The following is a 23,015-nucleotide window of genomic DNA, read 5'->3' on the forward strand; positions in this document are numbered from 1 at the left end:
CTAAGTCTGTAGTTTAAGGAAATAAGCCATATGGTCTTTTTTTTTTTTTTTAATGCAATACAGAAGTACTTGGAAAGGGTCAGCCAACTGATGCTATGTGTAGTGTGATTATTATTAAGTACTGAAACCCAGACAAATCTTCCAGTAGTACATCATAGAGTTTAAAAGTAAATAATCCATAATAAATGGTGACATTTGAAATACTGGGAAGCTAAATATTCCAAAACTGCCCCCATAAAATGAAAAGCAAATTGGGTTGCTGTGAACTGGAATTTTCATAAGATCTTAAGAATGAAAGAGGGAAATTTGTCAGCTTACTATCACAGTATTTGTAGAGTTCTTCCTCTCATCCTATGGCACCCATGAGTAAAGCTTTTTGTTTGTTTGTTTGTTTTGGGTAGTGCTGGGGATTAAACCCAGGGCCTTGTGCATGCAAGGCAAGCACTCTACCAACTGAGCTATATCCCCAGCCCATGAGTAAAGCAGATGTGAAGGTCAGTTAAACCTGTCTTTGACTTCAAGGAAACACATACATACAGAAATGATCATCAGATGAACCTTAATATTAGTGCCCAAGTGAAGCATTGACAAAGTTAAGAACAGCAAAAGGGGATACATTTATTTTGTATTCTATCAGGGTCACTATTGAGAAAAGTTTCATATAGACTGTGATATCTGAACTTAAACGGAATATTAACCATTAGGGAGGAAGGGAATTTAAGACAAAAGAAGCCTAGTATAAAAAGGCAAAAAGACCCAAAGGTACAAGACATTTGAGGGAAGTAGCCCAGTGATACTAGAATGTATGGTCTAGGAGAAAAGGAAACATGTTAAGTAGGTTGAAGGCAGATTATGATGGGCCCAGGAAGGCCTTGTGATAGGAACATGCTGTGAAGGGCTCTCTCTATTACATAGAGAAGTGTGGCCGTCATATTTCATTCTCTTGGTGCTATTTGGTTGGACTGCAAAGAAATTGTGATGCCCATGGAGAAAAGCCTAACTTTTTCCTGGTGTTATACCCCAAAGATGGAAAGCATGTCTAAGAAAATTAAAGTTAACCCAGGTCTAAAGGTTTGTTGATTATCCTTGGTTCTTTTCTCAGATTGTTTTATGAAAGTGAAATTGGGTTAGAATGAACTTCAAAGACAACTGTGAAATAGAAGTTTCAGAATAGAAGGTTGATAATAGGGATGTGTCAACATTTGCCTTTATTTTTCCAAGTGTTTAATTTTTCTGATGATAATGGCTAGGTCTTGTGGATAGAATGTAATAAGAAATTTAGTATTAGTGGGATTCCCTCCACCTCTTCCCCCACCCCCCGCCCCCAGTAGTGGTGAACATTCTTTTCATTTGGGAAGCAATAGAAGGATTAAGCTGAGGGCTCTGGATTCAGCCCACTTGAGTTCCAGTTCTTGGTCTACTCCCTACCACCTGTTTTGCTTTAGAGACCTTACTTAACATCTGAAAAATGGGATAATAATACTACTTTAAAGATTATCTTAGGATTAGACAAGCTAAACCAGATAAAGTACATAAAACAGTGACTATAACTTAATGAATATTATTAGTGAATATTTAGTAAATGCCATAATTATCACTGCTACTCAAGTGAGCCTAGTCCCTTTATATTATACTACAGAGTGCATGTATATTTGCTTTTATTTATACCTTAAAGTGGTGAAAAATCATTTATAAAACTATCTTGAGTTATGTTGACATATCTACATATTACTGCTTAACAAGTAGGACTTGTGGATATGATCCAGAACTGAAATATCTTCTTGCATTAAAAACAGTGGTTTTCAGGGCTGGAGTTGTGGCTCAAGGGGTAGAGTGCTCACCTAGCATGCATGAGGCGCTGGGTTCGATCCTCAGCACCACATAAAAATAAAATAAAGGTATTGGTGTCCACCTATAACTAAAAATAAATGTTTTTTAAAAAACAGTAGTTTTCAGCTGGGGTTGAAGCTCAGTGGTAGAGCGCTTGCCTAGCACATGTGAAGCACTGGGTTCAATCCTCAGCACCACATGAAAATAAATAAATAAAATAAAGGTATTGTGTCCAACTACAACTAAAAACATATTAAGGAGAAAAAAGAAACAGTGGTTTTCAAACTAATGGGATGTGATACGCAAAGGACAGGTAAAGATTAAGCAGATGGGTCCTTGAACTTTCCTCCCTTCTTTGTCAACCAGAATAGTAATGCTTCTCTATTTTATATGTTAGAAGGATTCTTTATAAGAATCTTACTTTATAAATAGTGTATTTTTTAGTCCCCGTGCTTTAAAAATAGCATATGTTCTACAACAGTTTGTGACTTGCAAGTCATACATTATTAAAATACAGATTGTGGTTCACTGTTCATAGGGTGTGTCCCTCTATCCTGCATTTTTGACAAACTTTAGATATTGGGCCATATTGCATAAGAAGGATCAAAGGGACCCTGCCCTGCTTTCCTTCTATAGTGTCTCAACTGCTGGTATGTGGTGTCTATTGGTATCAACTTTGAAATGGCCAACTTTAAATGAGGTATAGTTGCTAAATAAAAATTGTGTGTATTTAATGTGGACAGCATAATTTTGTTGTTGTTGTTGTGTGTTTGTTTTTGATACTGAGTATTGAGCCCAGGAGTGCTTTACCTTACCATTTAGCTATGTCCCCAGCCCTATTTTTGGGGGGATGCTGGGGCAGGGTCTCATTAAGTTGCTTAGGGCTTTGCTAAGTTGTTGATGCTGGCCTGAACTTGTGATCCTCCTGCATCAACCGTCTCAGTCACTGAGATTAAAGGCCACGTGCCAAGACACCACTTTTTTTTTTTTTTTTTTTGTACTGGGGATTGGAACCCAGGGGATGCTTAACTACTGAGCCACATCCCCAACCCTTTTTTGAATTTTATTTAATGACAAGGTCTTGCTGTGTTGTTTAGGGCCTTGCTGAGTTGCTGAGTCTGGCTTTGAACTCATAATCCTCCTCTCTCGGCCTCCTAAGCCACTGGGATTACAGGCATGCGCCACCATGCCCAGCTCCATAACATATTTTAATACACATATGCATTGTGAAATCATTGCTGTAGTCAAGCTAATTAATATATTCATCACCTATGTAGTTATAATTTTGTATGTTATGAGAACATTTAGAAATGGACTCTTACCAAATTTTAAGCATGCAATACAGTATTATTAACTATATGTAGTTACTGTGCTATGCATTAGATCTTCAGAACTTTTTTGTCCTGCATAACTGAACTGTTGCCCAACATAGCTCCAGTCCCTAATACCTACCTTTCTATTCTCTGCTTTCATGAATTTGACTTAATAGGTTTACTTTTGTATAACATCCTTGAGATTTATACATGTTGTCATAAATAGCAGGATTTCCTTCTTATTTTTAAACTGAATAATATTACATATGTGTAATACTTACATACACATAGCACATTTTCTTTATCCATTCCTCTGTTGATGAACATTTCTTGACTGTAACAAATAATTCTGCAGTGAACATGGGGGTACAATTATCTCTTTGAGATAATAATTTCATTTCCTTTGACTGTATACCCAGAAGTGGGCATCTCAGATAATATGGTACTTCTATTCTGTTTTCCATGATGGCTGCACTAATTTATATTCCCACCAGCAATGTACAAGGATTCCATTTTTCAACAACCTCATCAGCATTTGTTATCTTTTGTCTTCCTGATAATAGCAATTCTAACAAAATAAATCAGTATGGGCCCCAGTCCTCCCACAAAATCAGAATCACCAGCATAGATCCCAGTTTATGTATTTTTAATCCTATTTAAGAATCACTACTCAAATGCCAATAGTACATGTTATCAATAATGCCTTTTACTTCTTCAGTAATTATTTTTGTTAATTTTTTTCTTTTTTTAAATTTTCTTTTTTAAAGTAATTTTAAAATTAAAACAATGCCTATTAAAACTGTATAGTTCTCAATACTTCCTAAATGCTAAACACTACATTTTATTAGTTCAAGTAGCATTCACTTTGGTTCATAATTATTGATCCATAGTAGTCTATTTGTGAGTACTGATGTTCATATCTGTTTAATCAAAGGAGAGACCTTTAAAGCTATAGGAAAGGAAATTATACATTTTGGTTCTATTCTGCTGCTGCCTTAAATGGAGCAGAAGGAATTCTGCTTGCTTTTAGAGGCTTCAGGAAACTTAATCATACTAATTGGTTATCCTTTACTAAATGCCAATAATGGATATAAGTGGAATATCCTTGATTTCTACAAAGTTCCTTGTGTATAGAATTGGGTGATAATTGAGAGCTGAGGGTGTGACTTGGTGTAGGGTGCTTACCTAGCATGCACAAGATCCTGGGCTCAATCTCCAGCATTGCAAAATATAAAATAAGGGCTGGGGGTGAGGCTCATTCAGTAATGCGCTTGCCTGGCGTGCCAGGGCACTGGGTTCGATCTTCAGCACCGCTTAAAAATAAAATAAAGATGTTGTTTCCACCGAAAACTAAAAAATAAATATTTAAAAATAAATAAATAAAATAAAAATCTAAAAAATTTTGGTGTCTTTTTTTTTTTTTTTGGTCCCATAAATCCTCCTTAATGCTCAGAAGTGCTTTAATGCACAAGTACTACAAACCTCATAAATGTTAAATTTAATCATCCACAGTAGTCCTCAGATAAAAGAGTGTACTATAGGGAATTGAAGGATAAATGGGAATGGTTGTACCATTTTTAAGCCATACCTAGGCTGCAAAATTCAGCAAAAGTTTTTGATTAACTGAATCTCAGCTGCAGGGTTTGAAAAGAATATAGTAAGGAAGGGTCTAACAACAGATTTTAGGAAAATCTTTTGGTGTTGCAATTGGTGAGTGTTGATAGTTTTTTGAGGTAGATTTTTATAATTTTCAAATGTGCTATGAATACTATAAAATCATTTGCTAGAGGATTTTAACTGTATAGAATTGAATTGTATACTCAAATATTAAGATTTCTTTCATATAATATGAAAAAGGTTATGTAAAAACTAAGAATGGAAGTGGGTACAGTTCTTGAAATTAACACTTGGAAGGAATTAAGAATTTCTTTCCAAATAAGCATTTGACTGTATTATCTTTTGCTAAACAGCTTGGAATTTTAGAAAGACACTAGAGTCACTTTGGAATGTTCAGAATTGGTGAATAAAAGAAGCATTAGAAGCCAGGCGTGGTGTAATCCCAGCAACTCAAGAGGCTGAGGCAAGCAGATTGCAAGTTCAAAGCCAGCCTCAGCAATTTAGCGAATCCTGGGTAATTTAGTGAGACACTGTCTCAGGATAAAAATAAAAGAACTAGTGATGTGGCTCAATGGTAAAGTGCCCCTGGTTTAATCCTTAGTGCCTCCCCCCCTCCCAAAAAAAATCATTGTATTGCTTTTTTAGCATAGTCTTTTGTCTTTGAGGTGTTTTTCTATAGTATGAAAATTAGATATTTCCCTGTCCAGCTTTTAACAGATTTTTACATGTCCATTTACTTAATATCTTGAAGCTGTTTGCTGAAGTAGGATCTTAACTCATCTAAAGCCTTCTGAAATCCCATTTCTCCCCTTCTAAGAGCTAAGTTTTGAAGTAGTAAAAACGAAAGATTCACTTCTGCTGCCTCTGTAAGAGGCTTTCTGTAATCAGGGTTGGTCTAGGATTAATGTCCCTGGTGTTTTGCTAACCTTGAAATATTGAGTATGTGAGCAGCAAGATTTACAAGAAGCCAGGTGGTATAATCTTAGCCATTCTAGCAAGGAGATCACAACTTTGAGGATGGCCTCCAAGACTTAGGAAAACGGTATCTCAATATAAAAAAATAAAAAGGACTGTGGATGTACTTCTGTGTAGAGCACCCTGGTTTTAATCCCAAGTACCCTCCAAATTTTTTTAAAGAAATTTATTATTAGTGCTTTCATGAGTTTAGAAGTTCTGGTTTAAAAGGCAAAAGAGTGCTTGTGTGGGCTAGGCACAGGTGTACACACTTGTAATTCCAACTACTGAAGAGGCTGAGAAAAGAGGGTTTCAAGTTCAAGGCCAGTCTGGGCCATGTAGCAGAGATTAAAATAAATTTTTTTGTTGTATATCAAAATGAAATTTTTGGAAAGATCTTGAGATGTAGCTAAGTGGCAGAACACTTGTCTACTCTGTTGAGGCCCTGGGTTTAATCCCCAGTACTTAAAAAAGCCAACCTTTTTTTTTTTTTTTGGTTAGATTTAAATTTGTGGGATGGATGACTCTTTAAACTGTTTATTTTGTTGTCTTGGATTGCAGCATTTCCTGATTGGATTAGCTGCCAAGGTATGAGTGGGCTTCTTATGAGCTGTCTTTGAGGTGTTTTTCTATAGTATGAAAATTAGATATTCCCCTGTCCAGCTTTTAACAGATTTTTGCATGTTCATTTACTTATTTTTTTTGTTAGTTGTAAATTTGTGGGATGCTACTGTTTTCATCTTCTATCCTGAATTCCTTCTCATCTACCATTAATCCAGTCCAATTGTAGGGCTTTTACCACTAAGTGTAACCTTGAAATTTTACTTTGGTTGAATGTTTTCTCTCCCTATTTGATTATCAGAGCCATTAGGGAACTACCCCAAGACAGGGGAAAAAAATAGTTAAAACAAACAAACACCATAAAACACAGTGAAATATATGTGCCTCAGTGCCCTAATGTAGTTGGTTGACCAGCTTCACCTCAATGATACCCTAGCCCAAGACCTCTGTCAAGTTCTTTACAATCATTTGCTCTTTGTTGTTATTTTTAGTTATATATAACACTAGAGTGTATTTTGAGATATTTATACAAACATGGAGTGCATCTTATTCTAATTAGGATCCTAGTCTGTGGTTATATATGATGTGGATATTATTTTTATTTATTTATTTATTTATTTATTTATTTATTTATTTTATTGGTTGTTCAAAACATTACAAAGCTCATGACATATCATCTTTCATACATTTGGCTCAGTTGGGTTATGAACTCCCATTTTTACCCCAAATACAAATTGCAGAATCACATCGGTTACATACTCACATTTTTCCATAATGGCATATTAGTGACTGTTGTATTCTGCTACTTTTCCTATCCCCTACTATCCACCCTCATGATGTGGATATTATTGTGGTATATTCATATGTGCACATAGGAAAGTTAAGTCAGATTCATTCCACTGTCTTCTATTTCCTGTCTCCCCTCCCTTCCTCATTCTCCTTTGTCTAATCTACTGAACTTCTATTCTTTTTCACCTCCTCTTGTTGTGTGTTAGCATCCACATATCAGAGAGAACATCTGACCTGTGGTTTTGGGGGATTGGCTTATTTTGCTTTGCATATAATAGTCTCCAGATCATCCATTTTCCAGGAAATGTCATAAAGTCATTCTTTTTTATGGTTGAGTAATATCCCATTGTGTATATACCATATTTCTTTATCCATTCATCTGTTAAAGGGTACCTAGGTTGGTCCCATAGCTTAGCTGTTGTGAATTGAGCTGCTATAAACATTGATGTGGCTGTGTCCCTGTAGTACGTTGATTTTAAGTACTTTGGGTATAAACTGAGGAGTGGGATAGTGGATAGCTGGGCCAAATGGTAGTTTGATTTCAAGTTTTCTGAGGAATCTCCATTCTGCTTTACAGAGTGATTGCACCAATTTGCAGTCCCACCAGCAATGTATTAGTGTATCCTTTTCTCTACATCCTCACCAACACTTTTTCTGAGTGGAGTGAGATTAAATCTCAAGTGTAGTTTTAATTTGCATTTCTCTAATTGCTAGAGATGTTGAACATCATTTGCTCTTAATAGGCTGCCACATACACTGCACTAGCCATACCAAACTTCAGTAACCTTATGTCAAAAATACATATGAGGGGCTGGGGATGTGGCTCAAGCGGTAGCGCGCTCACCTGGCATGTGTGCGGCCCGGGTTCGATCCTCAGCACCACATACAAACAAAGATGTTGTGTCCGCCGAAAACTAAAAAATAAATATTAAAAAAAAAAATACATATGAGAATATTAGTAAAAGAATATTTGAGCCCAGAGACTAATATAACCATTTTCCAAAAGTAGAAATATTTAGTCTCAGAGAAGAGATAAGATAGCAAAAAAAAAAGGGCTGGGGTTGTGGCTCAGTGGTAGAGCACTCGCCTAGCATGTGCAAGGCCCTGGGTTCGATCCTTAGCACCACATAAAAATAAATAAATTAAAAGATTAAAAAAAAAAAGATAGCAAAAAGATAGAGGGAAGATCAGAGCAGAAAAAGGAGAATTAAGAGGGAGGGAGGAAGGAAGGAAGGGAAGGGGGAAGATAATGAATTTAACAAAATTACATTGTATTCATGTTTAAAGTTATCAAAGAGAATTCAACCTTTATAATATGTTGAAGAGAAAAAGTTTAGTAGAGAGGGAAGAGGGAAGGAAAGGAGGGGAATGGGAATTTAAATCAAATTTCTTGCATGTATGATTTTGTCAAAATGAACCCAGTTATTATGTATAATTATGATGCTCTAATTTTTAAAAACTTGCTTAGTTTTTTAAAATAGATTAAAGTATCCTCTAGATAAGGGGGGGCCTTTAGATAGGACAGTCTCCCCCATATCTGTGGAGAATACATTCATTCTAAGAACCTCATCTTGTGCCTAATCTTATCAAATACCATACATATTTTTTGCCTGTACATACTTGATAGTTTATAAATTGGTAAGATTAACAAGAGCTAGTAATAAAATGGAATAATTACAACAGTAAACTATAGTACAAGTTATTCAAAACATATAAATTGTTTATTTCTGGAATTTTCCATTTAATATTTACAGGCAGTGGTTTACCACAGGTAACTGAAATCATGTATAAGGAAGGACTACTATAACTGTCTCTTGTTTTTGCTTATAAATAGGCATTGGCTTTTCCACAGTGGACTATTTATAATATTACCAATGCAACCAGAAGGTCACAAAGAGGAAATCAGTGTTCATTTGAACATCATCTATAAGAGGAATTGCAAATTCTAAAAATAGGAAGACATTCTGTCCACTGCATCTCTTGAAGTCTTTTCTTTCTTTAGTTGTAGATTGACACAATACCTTTATTTTTATGTGGTGTTGAGGACTGGACCCAGTGCCTCATACATGCTAACCAAGCGCTCTACCACCGATCTACAATCATAGCCCCCTCCTCTTTATAGATGATGTCAAGAAGATTCTCTGCCAGACAAGAAATTATCTTGTTTTCTGTTCCGCTCTGATAAGGAGGCTGTAAATTCAAAAACGTTGGTCAGCCAGGATTTGCTTGTGTGGGGTTGTTGTGGGCACTATAATGTGAATCTTTTTTTTTTTTAATTGGTGCATTATCGTTGTACATAATGGTGGGATTTGTTGTTACATATTCATACATGCACACAATATAACAAAACAATTTGGCCACTATCACTCCCTAGCACTTCCTCCTCTCCCTCCCAACCTCCTGTCCACTTGTCTCTTTCCTCTACTGATTTCCTGTTGGTTTTCAGGAGATCCTACCCCCTCCCACCACCCTCTTTTCTTTGTTTCTTTCTGGCTTCAACCTATGATAGAAAACATGATCCTTGACCTGAATTTTGCTTATTTCACTTAACATATTGCTCTCTAGATCCATCCAAATAACAAGATTTTTAAAATTTGTGGCTGAATAAAACTCTGTTGTATGTGTGTATGAGTGTGTATTACAATCACATTTTCTTTATCCTTTGTATACATATACTGTTACAATACCATCTAAGGTGGTTCCAAAGTTTGGCTATTGTGGGTTGTGCTGCTATAAACATGGGTATGCATGTATCAATATATGATAACTTTAATACTTGAGAATAAATACCAAGGAGTGGTATAGCTGGGTCATATGGTATTTCCTTGCTAGTCTTTCGAGGAACTTCCATATTGATTTCAATAGTGACTGTACAAATTTATAATCTCACAAACAGTGTAAAAGTGTTCCTTTTTCTTCATATCCTCTGCAGCATTTATTATTATTTGTATTCTTGATGGTTTCCATTCTGAGTAGTATGAGATAAAATTTCAGTGTAGTTTTGATTTGCATTTCCCTGATTGCTGATGATGTTGTCCATTTTTCATATATTTTTATTTAATGTATTTTCATATATTTTATTTATTGGCCATTTGTATTTCTTCTTTTGAAAACTTTATTTTTCATTTGCCCCTTATTAATAGGGTTATTCGGTTTTTGGTGTTTAATATCTAGAATAAAGAAATCACAAAACTATAATCTTTTGTCAGAAGAATAGCTAGCAAAGATTTTTTTCCCATCCTATAGGTTCTGTCTTTACATTCCTAATTGTTTCCTTTGCTGTGCAGAAGCTTTTTAATTTGATGCCATCTTATTTACTAACTCCTGGCATTATTCCTTGAGTGTTAGGGGTCCTATTAAGAACATTGTTGCCTATACCTGTATGTTGGAATCTTGACCCTACGTATTCTTCTAGGAGTCGCATACTTTGTGGTCTTTAATTCCTAGGTCTTTTTTTTTTTTTTTTTAAAGAGAGAGAGAGTGAGAGAGAGAGAATTTTAACATTTATTTTTTAGTTTTCGGCAGACACAACATCTCTGTTTGTATATGGTGCTGAGGATTGAACCCGGGCCGCACGCATGCCAGGCGAGCGCGCTACCGCTTGAGCCACATCCCCAGCCCAATTCCTAGGTCTTTGATCCATTTTGAGTTGATGTTGGTGTAGGGTGAGAGGTAAGGGTCTAGTTTCATTCTTCCACATAAAGATAACAAGTTTTTCCAGCATCATTTGTTTAAAAGGCTGTTCTTTCTCCAGTAGAGGTTTTTAGCACCTTTGTGAAGGATCAGATGACTACAGATAAACAGTTTGTTTCTGTGTCTTCTATTCTATGCCATTGTTCTATTGGTCTATGTTTTATGTCAGTACCATGCAGTTTTTGTTGCTATAGCTCTGTAGTATAATTGGAAGTCAGATATTGTGATGCCTCCCACATTGCTTTTTTGGCTTAGAATTGCTTTGGCTATTCTGGGTCTTTTATTCCAAATAAATTTTGGGAGTGTTTTTTCTAGTTTGTGAAGAATGCCATTGGTATTTTAATGGAGATTGCATTGAATCTGTATATTGCTTTTGTTAGTAAGGCCATTTTAACAATATTAATTCTGCCTCTCAATGAACATGGGATTTCTGCTGTCTTCTTCAATTTCTAGTGTGAACCTTAATCACTGAAAGAAAACAGTATATGTTCCTATCTATGAAAAACATCTGGTTGGTAACTGAATGCCATTTTGATTTGGGTATTTCTTTTTTTTTTTTTCCTTTTGTGGTGCTGGGGTTGAATCCACTGCTTTGTATGTGCTAGATGTTGGGAAAAATATAAACGGCAGCCATACCCCAGAGAAAAAACCCCAACATGGCGCCTAAGCACCTCTTCTTCCTACCTTCTTCTTTTCTGCAGTGGCGCGAAAAGTTCCCGCCCGTGTGAACTCTCCCGCCGGCGCCAATTTCAAATCTCGCTGGCGGGGAACCTTAGCCCCAATGAGAACTAATTCCTGGGCTCTGGAGCTGATATCCGAAAGAACTTGCCAATGAACGGGTTGCCTGCCATTTATCTAAGCCCTACCATCTCCCCCTTAGTTCTATATAAGCACACTGCTTTTTGCAATAAAATTGGAATTCTCCCGGCGAAGTGTCTTTGCGTGGGGAATTCTTTCACTAGACAAGCACACTACCAACTGAGCTATATCCCCAGCCCCTGGGTATTTCATTTTGAGGGTTGTTTTTGTTTTTCACTTGGAAATTTTTTTCTTAGTAAAGTCTACTGAAATCTGTAGGAATAAAATTAGGTTCCATGTTGAATTTGAGGGTGCAGTTTGTTCTTGATTCCCATATAATGGCAGTAAACTCATATACAATTAATTTCTTGTGCTTTGGGGATTGCTTTCTCCCCATACTGGATATAATGACTTACATTCGGTAAGTGTATGGATGAAGTAGAAGGTGGGTAGATGTTTGTGAGAATTATAATGCAGTAGTTTGCATCAGACTTACTATATCCTTTTCTCTTGGTTGATAGGAATATATGGTTTACAGGAAGCATACCTACATGAGGCTTGATGGCTCATCCAAGATCTCAGAGAGACGGGACATGGTTGCTGATTTTCAGAACAGGTAAGGTTAATAGAAATTACAAAAATTCTTATTTTGATTTTGAAATGGTGAGTTAAAAAGAAATACCATTTTATCTTAGATTGTTAAGCAATCACAGTAAAGTACTTGCCATTTAGAGGTTGCTATATTTGCTTATAGTGTTTCATATTTATGTGTCTGAGTAAAAGAGAAAATGAGAATATCCACCTGGTCATTTTTATTTTAAATATGCCTTCTTACCATGCCAGTGCCTATTATTTGGGTAACAAAAGGATTTCTGAATGTGAATGAAGATCCTCCTCAGTGGATAATGTGTATGTAGGAAAAAAGTCCACAGGGCTGTAGGGTGTATTCCTGAATGTTAACAATAGCCAGCCAGCTTTACTCTGTTGACTTAGGGTTGGTTTTCCCAGCCCGCCCGCCCCCATTGGACCCAAGGGCACTTATCCACTGAGCCACATTTCCAGCCCTTTTTTATCTTTTATTTTGAGAGATGGTCTTGCTAAGTTGCTGAGGATAGTTTTGAACTTGTGATCCTCCTGCCTCAGCCTTGATTTTTTATACTGGGGATTTAACTCAGGTGAGGGCTTTTACCCCTGGGTTACATCACTAGCCCTCTTTTGGGGTTGTTTTTTTTTTTTTTTTTCTTTTGAGACAGGGTCTTGCTAAGTTGCTAAAGCTGGCCTCAAACTTGAAATTCTCATTCCTTAGCCTCCCTAGTCACTGGAATTACAGATGTGCACCTCTGTGCCCAGCTTGTATTGAGTTTTATTTTGTTTTTGCATTTCATTTTGTATGAGTTTAAGGGAAAATATCTTTCCTTTTCATGCTTTCTTCAAGCATTGCTGGCAATTTAATAAATTGCAGTAGTTTACAATCAGCCAGTGGCTCTTAGTCACAGAACCTCTCCCACCTGCTAATGAACCTATGAAATTTCAAATACCACCTGCTGAATGCTGATGGTTTACAGAGCCATAATTATCCTAAGTGCTGGTTCTTAAGTAAGCAGAGTCTGGTTACTGCTTTCTCCACAGAGAAAGCCAAACTTCATTGATGACAGATCTGCTGAACTTCACCCTTAATTTTCTTCTTTAAACCTGGAGAATTGAAAAATAAAGTAGATCTTAATGTCTAAATCAGAATAGTTTTAACTTTCTGACCTTTAATTGTATGGCCAATTAACTAATAATTATTAATTCTTGGGAAGAAAATTAAGCACATAGCCATTTATATTTATGTTACAATTTTTAATTTTATTTGTGTTTTAGAACATGATTTAACTCAAATATAAAACAGTTTAAGATAGAAGACATCCATAGCTCAACAAAAGTGCCTCTTCTGATTCAGAATTTTTGCCATTGCCATTTTTGCTGTCCTTTACAATGGAGGTGAAGAGTCATAGCCTGATGTTTTGGTTTACAGTATATACCCAGTTAGGCTGATAACTCCTAAGTTAAAACTGCACACAAGAATTCCAGATGGCTGTTCAGCCAACAGTGGAAGGGAAGATCCACTTTGAAACTATTTCAGTTTGTTACCTTGGAGTAGCTGTGGAGATAGACTGACATAATTTCTTACTTAGCAGAAGTAATCAGATTTCAGAATTGATTTGAAACTTATAAGCATAGCAGTGCCTGTTAGCCCACCACCTTGTTGTGGCAACTGTCTCAAAATAAAAAATTGAAAAGACCGGATGTAGGTCAATGGTAAAGTGCCTCAGTACCATAAATAAATAAATAAATAAATAAGTTTATTATAGAGTATGCAGTTCCCTAGGAAGTCTTTCTTTTCTCATCACATAGACACATTTTTGGTATGTTGTATGAGGTTTATACATTGTTATAAGAAAAGCCATTAAGTAATAGTTATTTCACCAGTTCTCCGTTTACTTCCCACTAGTATATTTGATAGTGTTCATTTAAGGATCTCATTCTTCACATATCTTTTAAAGTTCTTTGCAATCATTATTATATATATTTTGGTAGTATGGGTTTGAACCTGGGGTACTTTACCACTAGCCTACATTCCCAGACCCTTTTTACTTTAACTTTATCTTCTTACTTTTAAGACCGTATCTTTGCATATAAAACTTTGTCACTATTTCAAATTATCTTCTTTTCATAGATTCAAACAAGGAAATCACTAGGTGAAGGGATAAGCCTTTAAGATTCTATGCAGATAGTTGCTTTGCAGAAAAGTTCTATTGATTTAGACTCTAATCAGAGCTAGATTGGGCTTCCAAGTTGTAGAGCTGTTCTTGTAACCAATTCATTTCCAGAAAACTGGGCTGTAACCTTTTTTTTTTAATTTTTTAAGTTGTAGATGACACAATATCTTTATTTTATGTATTTATTTTTATGTGGTGCTGAGGATTGAACCCAGTTCCTCACACGTGCTAGGCAAGCGCTTTACCACTGAGCTACAACCCCAGCCCTGCTACAACCTTTTAATGGAAAAATAAAAAGAGTAGATATATCTAATTTATTACATCTACAGTCTCTTGATTAATTTGTGAAACACTTATTTGGGCAGTCCTGGAAATGCATAGTAGTTTTAGAAAACATAGCTCTTAAAAAAAAAAAAAAAGTATTTTTATCACTAAATTGTACTATCTCTGCTTAGTAAAAATATTTGCACATCGTTAACTGGGAAACCTTACTTGAGCCTCCAGGCTCTATAACTGAAAATTACTAAGATAATAGTGAGTTATTTATGAGTTATTTAATTATCAAAGCAGATAATTTATGATTCAACATCTGGGTACCATCATTTCACCCTGTATCTAGGATTAGGAGGAAAAAAGAGACTATTTGTGCCTTCTGGTCTATTTGTGCATTATTAGCTAGATTCTTAGAGTTGAGGCTATGGCTCAGAAATAATCTGCTTTTCATGTATGTTCTCTGAATGTGCCTCTGCTGACCAGAAGGTTAGTAAACTGACCCCTCCAAATCAGGAAGGAGTTCTCAGCTTATACATTTTATTTATTTATTTATTTATTTATTTTTTAGTTGTAGTTGGTCACGATGGCTTTATTTTATTTATTTTTATGTGGTGCTGAGGATCGAACCCAGGGCCTCGCGCGTACTAGGCGAGTGCTCTACCGCTGAGCCACAACCCCAGCCCCTCTCAGCTTATGCTTTTAAGTGGCAATGGTAGCCCAATATACAGAAAAGGGCAGGTGTTTTTGAAAACAAAAAGCCGTGTCTTGCCAAATATTTTTATTATTATTAATGAAAAGACATCAAAAGAAAAAAGTGTAGTTTCAACTGGAAAGCCCTGTGGCTCAAAGGTCAGCCAGAGTAAACAAGAACTCCTATAAAAAGCCATTTACATTCCCTTCATACAAGATTTATTTATGAGGGATCCTTCCAGGAAAAAGTCTGACTGAGACTAAAGACTGTTTGGCCAGGATGTCCTGACTGGGCAACATTCAGAACATGTGACCAGAGCATGATCCTAGAAGCCATTCACAAGGTCTTTGCACTCTGGTGCCTTGGCCCTTACTTCACTTACTCACCCCATGAACTTTTTTTAAATGGATCCCCTACTTATTCCCCTACCATGGTTTTCTGACCATTCAAGATGACCCTTTAGAAAATATGAGAAAAAGTGGCTGTAGCATGGGTTTCTCTTTTTTGGTAAGAGTGTTATAAAGATCCAATATCTTCTTTCATTCTGGTTCTTTTTTAGTCAGTCAACAAGCCTTTACTGTAGTCTTTGGTAACTAGCACTGCCTGGACACTTTGGTTGAGAGTCTTCCTTAAAGATGTGAGAGTAAGACCTAAGCATGTCTTTGTTGTTTGGTTTCACAGGCTCCTATACAGACCACCCAGAAACCTGAGGCCTCTTTCAACAGAAACCCTGAGAGAGATTCCTTTTCAGCCTCTAGAGGGCACCCAGACCACCCCCATTGCCTTCCAGAATTTTGTTTTCTTCTATTTAATCAGAATTCTCAAAACATTAACTCACATTATAAATACTGGATTTATTAAGAATAATAGAACTTCTCAGCAGTTTAATCTATATATTTTTGTTATAAATAATCCAGAATGGAAGCTGATATCTTTGATTATACCAACCAAGACTTCTATAATTCTTATTTTCCACAACAGTATAATAAAATAACATTGAATGCAGCCAGTCTTTGTAGCATACATGTACATCATCAAAGGGCATCTTCTCAATACATAATTGTATCTAAAAGAAGCCTTTTCTACCATTATATTTCTAAGTTTTTTAGAATTCTTTTTATCTACAATGCGTAGAATGCTTTTTATCTACATTTATCTACATTTTTATGTTTATAGCCCTATTTGTAAGTGGCTACTACATCTCCAACTGATTTCCCTTAGACTATGGGAAATGGCCTTTCTTTCTGCTTCCATACTTTTCTTTTGTCTTCTGTCTACCTCCTTGTTCCATTCCAGTATTTCCCTCATCCCACTCTGACCCATGTTCTTATACTGGGCTTCTTCAAAAATTACCAAAAAAAAGTCCTGGCCATTGGAAGACTGTCACCTCTCACACAAGTATTAGAGAAGCCTCTCACCCCCTGCCTCTGTACTTACCAAAGCAGAAGAAGAAATATGCAATAATCTCGGTGCCAGAGTGAAAGAGACACTAATAGGGCCCTAAAAAGTTTTTTTCTCTGTATGATTCAATCATAAAAGAGAATGTAAATTCAGTAAAATTTTTTTGAAAACTTTATTATGAAATTCAAGGTTAGAGGTTAGGGTTTTAGCTTAGTTGGGTAGAGTATATGCTTAACTTTTGTGGAATCCAGGGTTCAGTCCCCAACTCTATAGAAGCAACAGTGATTAAAAAAAGAAAAAGAAAAAAAGAAACAAACCCAAAAAAAGTTCTTCAAAAGATTTCAAGGATAAAGCAGGCCAGGTATGGTAGCACATACCTATAATCCCAGCAACTCCGGAGGCTAAAAAGAGCTGGGATTGAAACTCGGTGCTAAAATGCCTCTGGCTTCAATCCCCAGCACTCCTGTGCACTGCTCCCCCACACACACACACACAACAGTAGAACTTTCCTAGGAATACCAAGCTCTGCAGACATTTTATAATCCATGCCTCCCTCTAGGAAAGTTGTATTTAATTTCTATCATGACCAATATAATGATTAATCAGGATGCTTATTTCAGAATAGCTCATTCCTTCACTGATATTCATATTTGATGTTGATGTCATCAGCTAGTCACTTCAGTTATATTCATGATATCCTGATTTCTGCAGTCAAATGACTTCACTAAGGAAGAATAGGCTGAAGGGATGAGAACATCCTGATGTCAGTATGTTTTTTTTTTTTCCAAAACCTCATAATAATATTTGTTTTACATTGTGATTTAGTACCTATATACCATGTTTAAAACTTTACAGAATGGTACCCTTGTGGCTGTGATGCACTAGAAAATTTTTTAATCTAGTCTTTATTTTTTTAAATGCATCCAGATCCACCAGACTTATTTCATGACCAAGAATAAGTGTGACCTGCAGTTTAACCCTGATCTGAATGAATATCTAGTTGTATTCCTCACTACAGCTAGGAAGAACGGGGGATTGGCAACTTGATTTAGTGGATTTTCAGGTTTACTTAGTGGTATGATGCAGTTCCTTTCCCTCAGAAATGTTCTGAATATAATCTAGGATAAGAACATGAAAGTGTATGATGATCTTAAGATATAGTACTGGGCTATAGCTGAGCCCCTCCTTATTTAAGATAAATCTTACAGTCAGAATCCTGTTCCTTGTAATCTGGCATGAGCTTTGTTCCTAGAAAATACTGTATTCAGTAATTATTTGTTACCTGAATGAGTGATGGTGTAACCTATTGGTTTGTTTGTAATTCTGTTTCTTTAAAAGGACTTGGGGTATAAATCGAAGAAAATTTTAACTCTGTGTGTGTGTGTGTGTGTGTGTGTGTGTGCGCGCGCGCACACACACAAGAGCTGTGTTGGCATACATCCAAAAGCCCTTTAATTATAGCCTATCATCAAGAATTAATCCCAAATTCAATTTTATACATAGATGACATAGCCTAGGTCTTAGTCCCTGACTTCAGTTCATTTTTCTGGGACTTATATTCTTCATCTTAAAATGAGTTCTTTGCTATAATGATCATAAGTTTCCAAAGTATTGGAATTCATGATTCCTAAGGGAATCAGGGAATACTGATTTATTTGCTCTTAGTTCATAAAGAGAAAGAGGTCTCTACTTCATGGTAGCATTATTTTTCTAGTATATTTGCTACACGTTTTTACTTGTGTGCTGAGCAATTAGATATTGATGGGCAGCAAGTTTCTGTTCAAATTAGAAGGTGACTCCCATCATTTTATTTTAGGAATAGTGCACCTTTGTGTAGTGTTTTAAGGGAATATCAGCAGGCCTTGATAACCACCAAAACTCTTTCCAGCACTAGATTCCATGTTCTGTATTCAGAGACCTCTCGTTTCTTCCCACATTCTATTTTTTTCTTTTCAGTTTTTCCTCTTAACATGTTCCTCCCTTTTCTGCAGGAATGACATCTTTGTGTTCCTGTTAAGCACAAGAGCTGGAGGACTGGGTATTAATCTCACTGCTGCAGATACAGTAAGTTATAATGAGAACATAATACACTGCTTAACTTTCTTACACATTTACTCAACAAGTATTTGATGAATGTCTACTCTGTGTCTGATACTGTTCTAAATAAACAGACTAGAGGAAAAAAAAAGTAATCCCACTAGATTTGTTTTAGGAACTGTAACTGAATAGATTAAAAAAAAAACGATAATTTCATTATTTTTATGCATTATTCCACTACTGGAAAAACTCACATTTTTTAACATCCTGAACTTCAAAAGTTTGTTAGAGAGTAATGAGATTGCTAATCTAAGAAATAAAATAGCAGGAAGGGGTGTGGCTTAGTGGTAGAGAGCTTGCCTAGCATACATAAGGCCCTTGGTTCAATTGCCAGCACCACCAATAATAGTAAAATTAAAATATAGGCATGGCAGCACAAACCTGTAATCCCAACAACATGGAGGCTGAGGCAGGTGGATCACAAATTCGAGGCTAGCCTCAGCAATTTAACAGGACCTTATCTCAAAATAAAAATTTAAAAGGCTGGGGGCTGGGGTTGTGGCTTAGCGGTGGAATGCTTGCTTCACACATATGAGGTACTGGGTTCGATCCTCAGCACTACATAAAAAATAAATTAATTAAGTAAAGATTTTTTAAAAAATTCAAAAGGCTGGGTAAGTAGCTTAGTGGTAGAGTACTTGCCTTGCTTGCTCAAGGCCCTGGGTTCAATCCCCAGTACAACAACAACAACAACAACAAAATTCCCCACATATGTGAAGAGGATGCAAAGATGCAAACTCAGGAATGTCATGAAAAAAATCAAGTACAGATGGAGATTCTTGAAGAGACAGAACCAAAACTGGAACTAGATCCTGCATCTTTCAGTCTCCATTTCTAGGCTGGGTTCACTCTCTTTATTGTGTACTATATGTTTAACTCCCTATCTTCGTAGGATCCAGCTCTACCTTTCTTGCCCTCTAAATCTCCACCAGTTACCAGTTAGCCAGGTGGGGTAGAGCTTCAATGCCTGAGGATTGCTGCAGGCATAGTTGCACATCATCAATCACTCATCTCTGGGTAGGTTGTCAGTGGTGGTAGATCCTGTTCTTGTGGGTTCTCTGATGTGGTAGTTCACTCAATGCCATATCAGATAGTAGAAATTTGTCCTTATTTTTCTTGGTTTTCTGCTCTATTTTTCAAGCATTTTATATGGGTTCTGTGTGAGTACAGATTCACTGCTTTCTCCTTGCTGATCTTTTGAGCTCCAGTCTCAGTCCCTAGCTCCATACCTGTTAACCCAGATCCATTCTTTGCTGTGCTGATTATTAAGTTTGTTTATATTCTTCTCCCCCTCTCCTGTTTTGTTTTGTTTTATTCCTTTCTTCCCTTCCCCCCAACCCCGCTCCACCTTTCCTGTACAGGGAATTGAACCGAGATGCTTTCCCACTGAGCTATATCTACCTCTCTAGCCTTTTTTTAACATTTATTTTTTAGTTGTAGTTGGACACAATACCTTTATTTTGTTTGTTTATTTTTATGTGGTGCTGAGGATCGAACCCAGGGCCTCGAACATGTTAGGCAAGTACTCTACTGCTGAGCCACAACCCCAGCCTGTAGCCTTTTATCTGCTTTTCCAGCCTAATTTCCAGACTACTTTCCCTTCTAAAATTTATGTTCCAGAAATAAATGATTGACTTTTGTTTTTTTGTTTTTAGTACACCATGCTATTTCACACTATTGGGTTAACTGTTCCCTCAGTGTAGATTGTCCTGTGAGCCACCTCTTTCTTCTGGTAAACTTATTTGCTTATCAAAACCCCATTCAGGTGTCACATTCCTTTCCAGTTCCCTCCCCTACTCAAATTAATCACATTATATTGTAATTAATTATTTTACATAATGAATTTAGATCTCATCAGTAGAAAGAAGTCTTATTTCTAGTGCATGAAATCATTCGTTCAACAGATGTTTAATGAGCATCATTCAAGGGCCTGGCATTGTTTTAGGCAGTAGGATTCAGCATGCAACACAATGAAGTTCCATTCCTGTCCTCATAATTATTAAAAATTATATTTCTAGTAAAGGTAGGGGATGAGATATGAACAAAATTTAAAGAACTATTTAATATGAATGTTACAAAGAGACATATAGCAAATAAGGAGTGGTAGAGTGATGAGGGTTGCTGTTTTATGTGGGTGGTAAAGCCTCTCTGATAGTGTGATATTTGAGCCAAGATCTGAAGAAAGCAAGGACATGAGCCAAGTGTCTATCTGACAAGAGCATTCCAAGCTGAGGCGATAAGTGCAAAGCCCTGGGGTGAGAACATGCTTGGCATAATCAAGCAACAGCCAGAAGCCCAGAGTAGGTAGGCAGAATCAATGAGGGAAGACTGGTAAGAGGTATGTGTCACAGAAGCAGAGCATGCAAGGCTAAGTAAGCCATAGGAAATGGAGAATTTGGAAGAATTTGACAGATGAGTAACATGGTCTAGCTTGGGGTTTGTATGTTTGTTATTGAGATAAATTCTCATTGTGTCTCCAGGCCACCCTCAAACTCCCAGGCTCAAGCGATTCTCTGACCTCAGCATCCCAAGTGCTAGTACTGTAGCCACACACCACCATGTTCACCTTTGCTTGGATTTCACATGTGCCCCCCTGGCTTCTGTTGGGGGTCAGTACAAAACACTGAGAAAGGTAGAAGCAAGAAAATTGGGAATATCAGACATTAAGTGAAATGTTGCCCAGGCAGCAGGGTTTGGAATTCAGGAGAAAGATTGTGACTAAATATGTATTTTGGAATCAGTCATAGGTAATATTTAAGACTGAGGCTACGTGGGATCACCTGGGGAGGTCTAACATTTGTATTTCCCTTCCTATCTTGCCTGTCTTAGGTTTGGCTATGCTTTCTTAAGAAATACTTCCTCTAGTTGTTTTGTTTACTTGAATGGTCAAAATGATAAGCAGGTTTGCAGAGTGACCTATATTATGCTTGCAAGGTTCACATAATTTGTCCTATGGGGGTAAGGACCTCCTGCCACAAAGAACCAAAGTACTAGGCCTCTAACCCATAGCAAAAGGAATAAAAGTTAATTCCTTTTCCATCTGAGGGCTAGAGAGAGACTCTGAATACTCTGAATTCCAAAATAATTTGATCTGGGGGAGGCTTGTGATTCACTTGTAAATTAGAAGCTCCTGGAATATTCCTTAGAGATATGGGACAGCAAGATTGAAATTAATTCTCAATGTTTTGTGTGAACTCAAGTTTTGCTCTGTGTGTGTGTGTGTGTGTGTGTGTGTGTGTTAGAGAACAATAGTTTTAGCTGCTTGTCTGGCATTTTCCTTTGCTTCAAGATTTATTTAGCTCTGGGAGATCCCTAGAACCATTTATGGACACGGAAGAGGTTAGTCAGCCTAAAATGTCAGGAAAAACTTAATGTCTTGTGATTGAGAGCCCATAGGTAAGCATGTATTCTATCTGGCCCACTTGTTTAGTAAATATGTTTTTAGCATGGGGATATCTTTGCATTTAATTCTGTTTAGTGAGGGTTGTTATGATAAATTCCCCTGTTTTTGTTTCTATTAGACCTGTCTCAAATGCTTACATATAATGAGAACGAGTAGCAAGATGACAAGACGTATGTCCAATGGGTCAACTTTTAGCCCTCCCAAGGGACTAAACTTTCACACATTCTCTTGGGAGAAAAGCGCCACCCTCCAAATATTGGTCCAGCTTTTTCCAATTATTCTATAGAAATTTTCCTGTTTTCCATTTCACTCTCTCATCTCCTGGAACTCCCTCTCATCCACCTGTATTATAGCTGGGCCTCTACACCACATCTCTACTCTCCCTTCCCTCCCCCATGCCTGCCTGGCTTGGGTTTTACAACTTCATGAAGGTGTTGACTATTCATATATTTCCACTTAGTCATTGCTAGGACATGCATTGTAGCTTTAATCTTTTAAAGATTAATCTGTAGCTTTTAATCTTTCCTAGGTATGTCAGTTGTTCTAGTCCTATAATTATTAGTTGTTTTTCTCTAGTGTGTCTCACTGAACTCACTAAACCTGATTATAAAATACAGGTGTATCTCTGTCCTACTGTGGTACAGTGTCTCCATCATTCCCCCAGTTCACATGGGTGATCCGGCATTCATTGGTTGTCAAAATAGATAAACATCTGTTTTGGTTTTTCATTCTTTGTATGTGTATGTGTTGAGGGTTAGTGCTGGGATTGAACACTTGTCTCATTCTCTTATTCTTCTCCCTCTCTCTCTCTCTCTCTCTCTCTCTCTCTCTCT

At 36.8% G+C, this 23,015-nt stretch overlaps 1 protein-coding gene and 1 non-coding gene across 3 annotated transcripts in view; one reads left to right on the forward strand and one right to left on the reverse strand.

Moving 5' to 3' along the window:
- Positions 1-23,015, forward strand: part of Ino80 (INO80 complex ATPase subunit) — a 105,432-nt gene that overhangs the window by 66,915 nt on the left and 15,502 nt on the right. For both annotated transcript variants that reach the window (XM_048793356.1, XM_015480808.2), the window contains exons 27-28: positions 12,077-12,171; positions 18,674-18,746. In XM_048793356.1, coding sequence (XP_048649313.1) covers positions 12,077-12,171; positions 18,674-18,746 — 168 coding nt within the window. The remainder of the gene's footprint in view (positions 1-12,076; positions 12,172-18,673; positions 18,747-23,015) is intronic.
- Trnat-agu lies at positions 15,197-15,269 on the reverse strand. The gene has a single exon. It is a non-coding gene; the product is annotated as a tRNA-Thr (tRNA).

Source organism: Marmota marmota, unplaced genomic scaffold (genome assembly GCF_001458135.2).
Source record: "Marmota marmota marmota unplaced genomic scaffold, marMar, whole genome shotgun sequence".
NCBI lineage: Eukaryota > Metazoa > Chordata > Mammalia > Rodentia > Sciuridae > Marmota > Marmota marmota.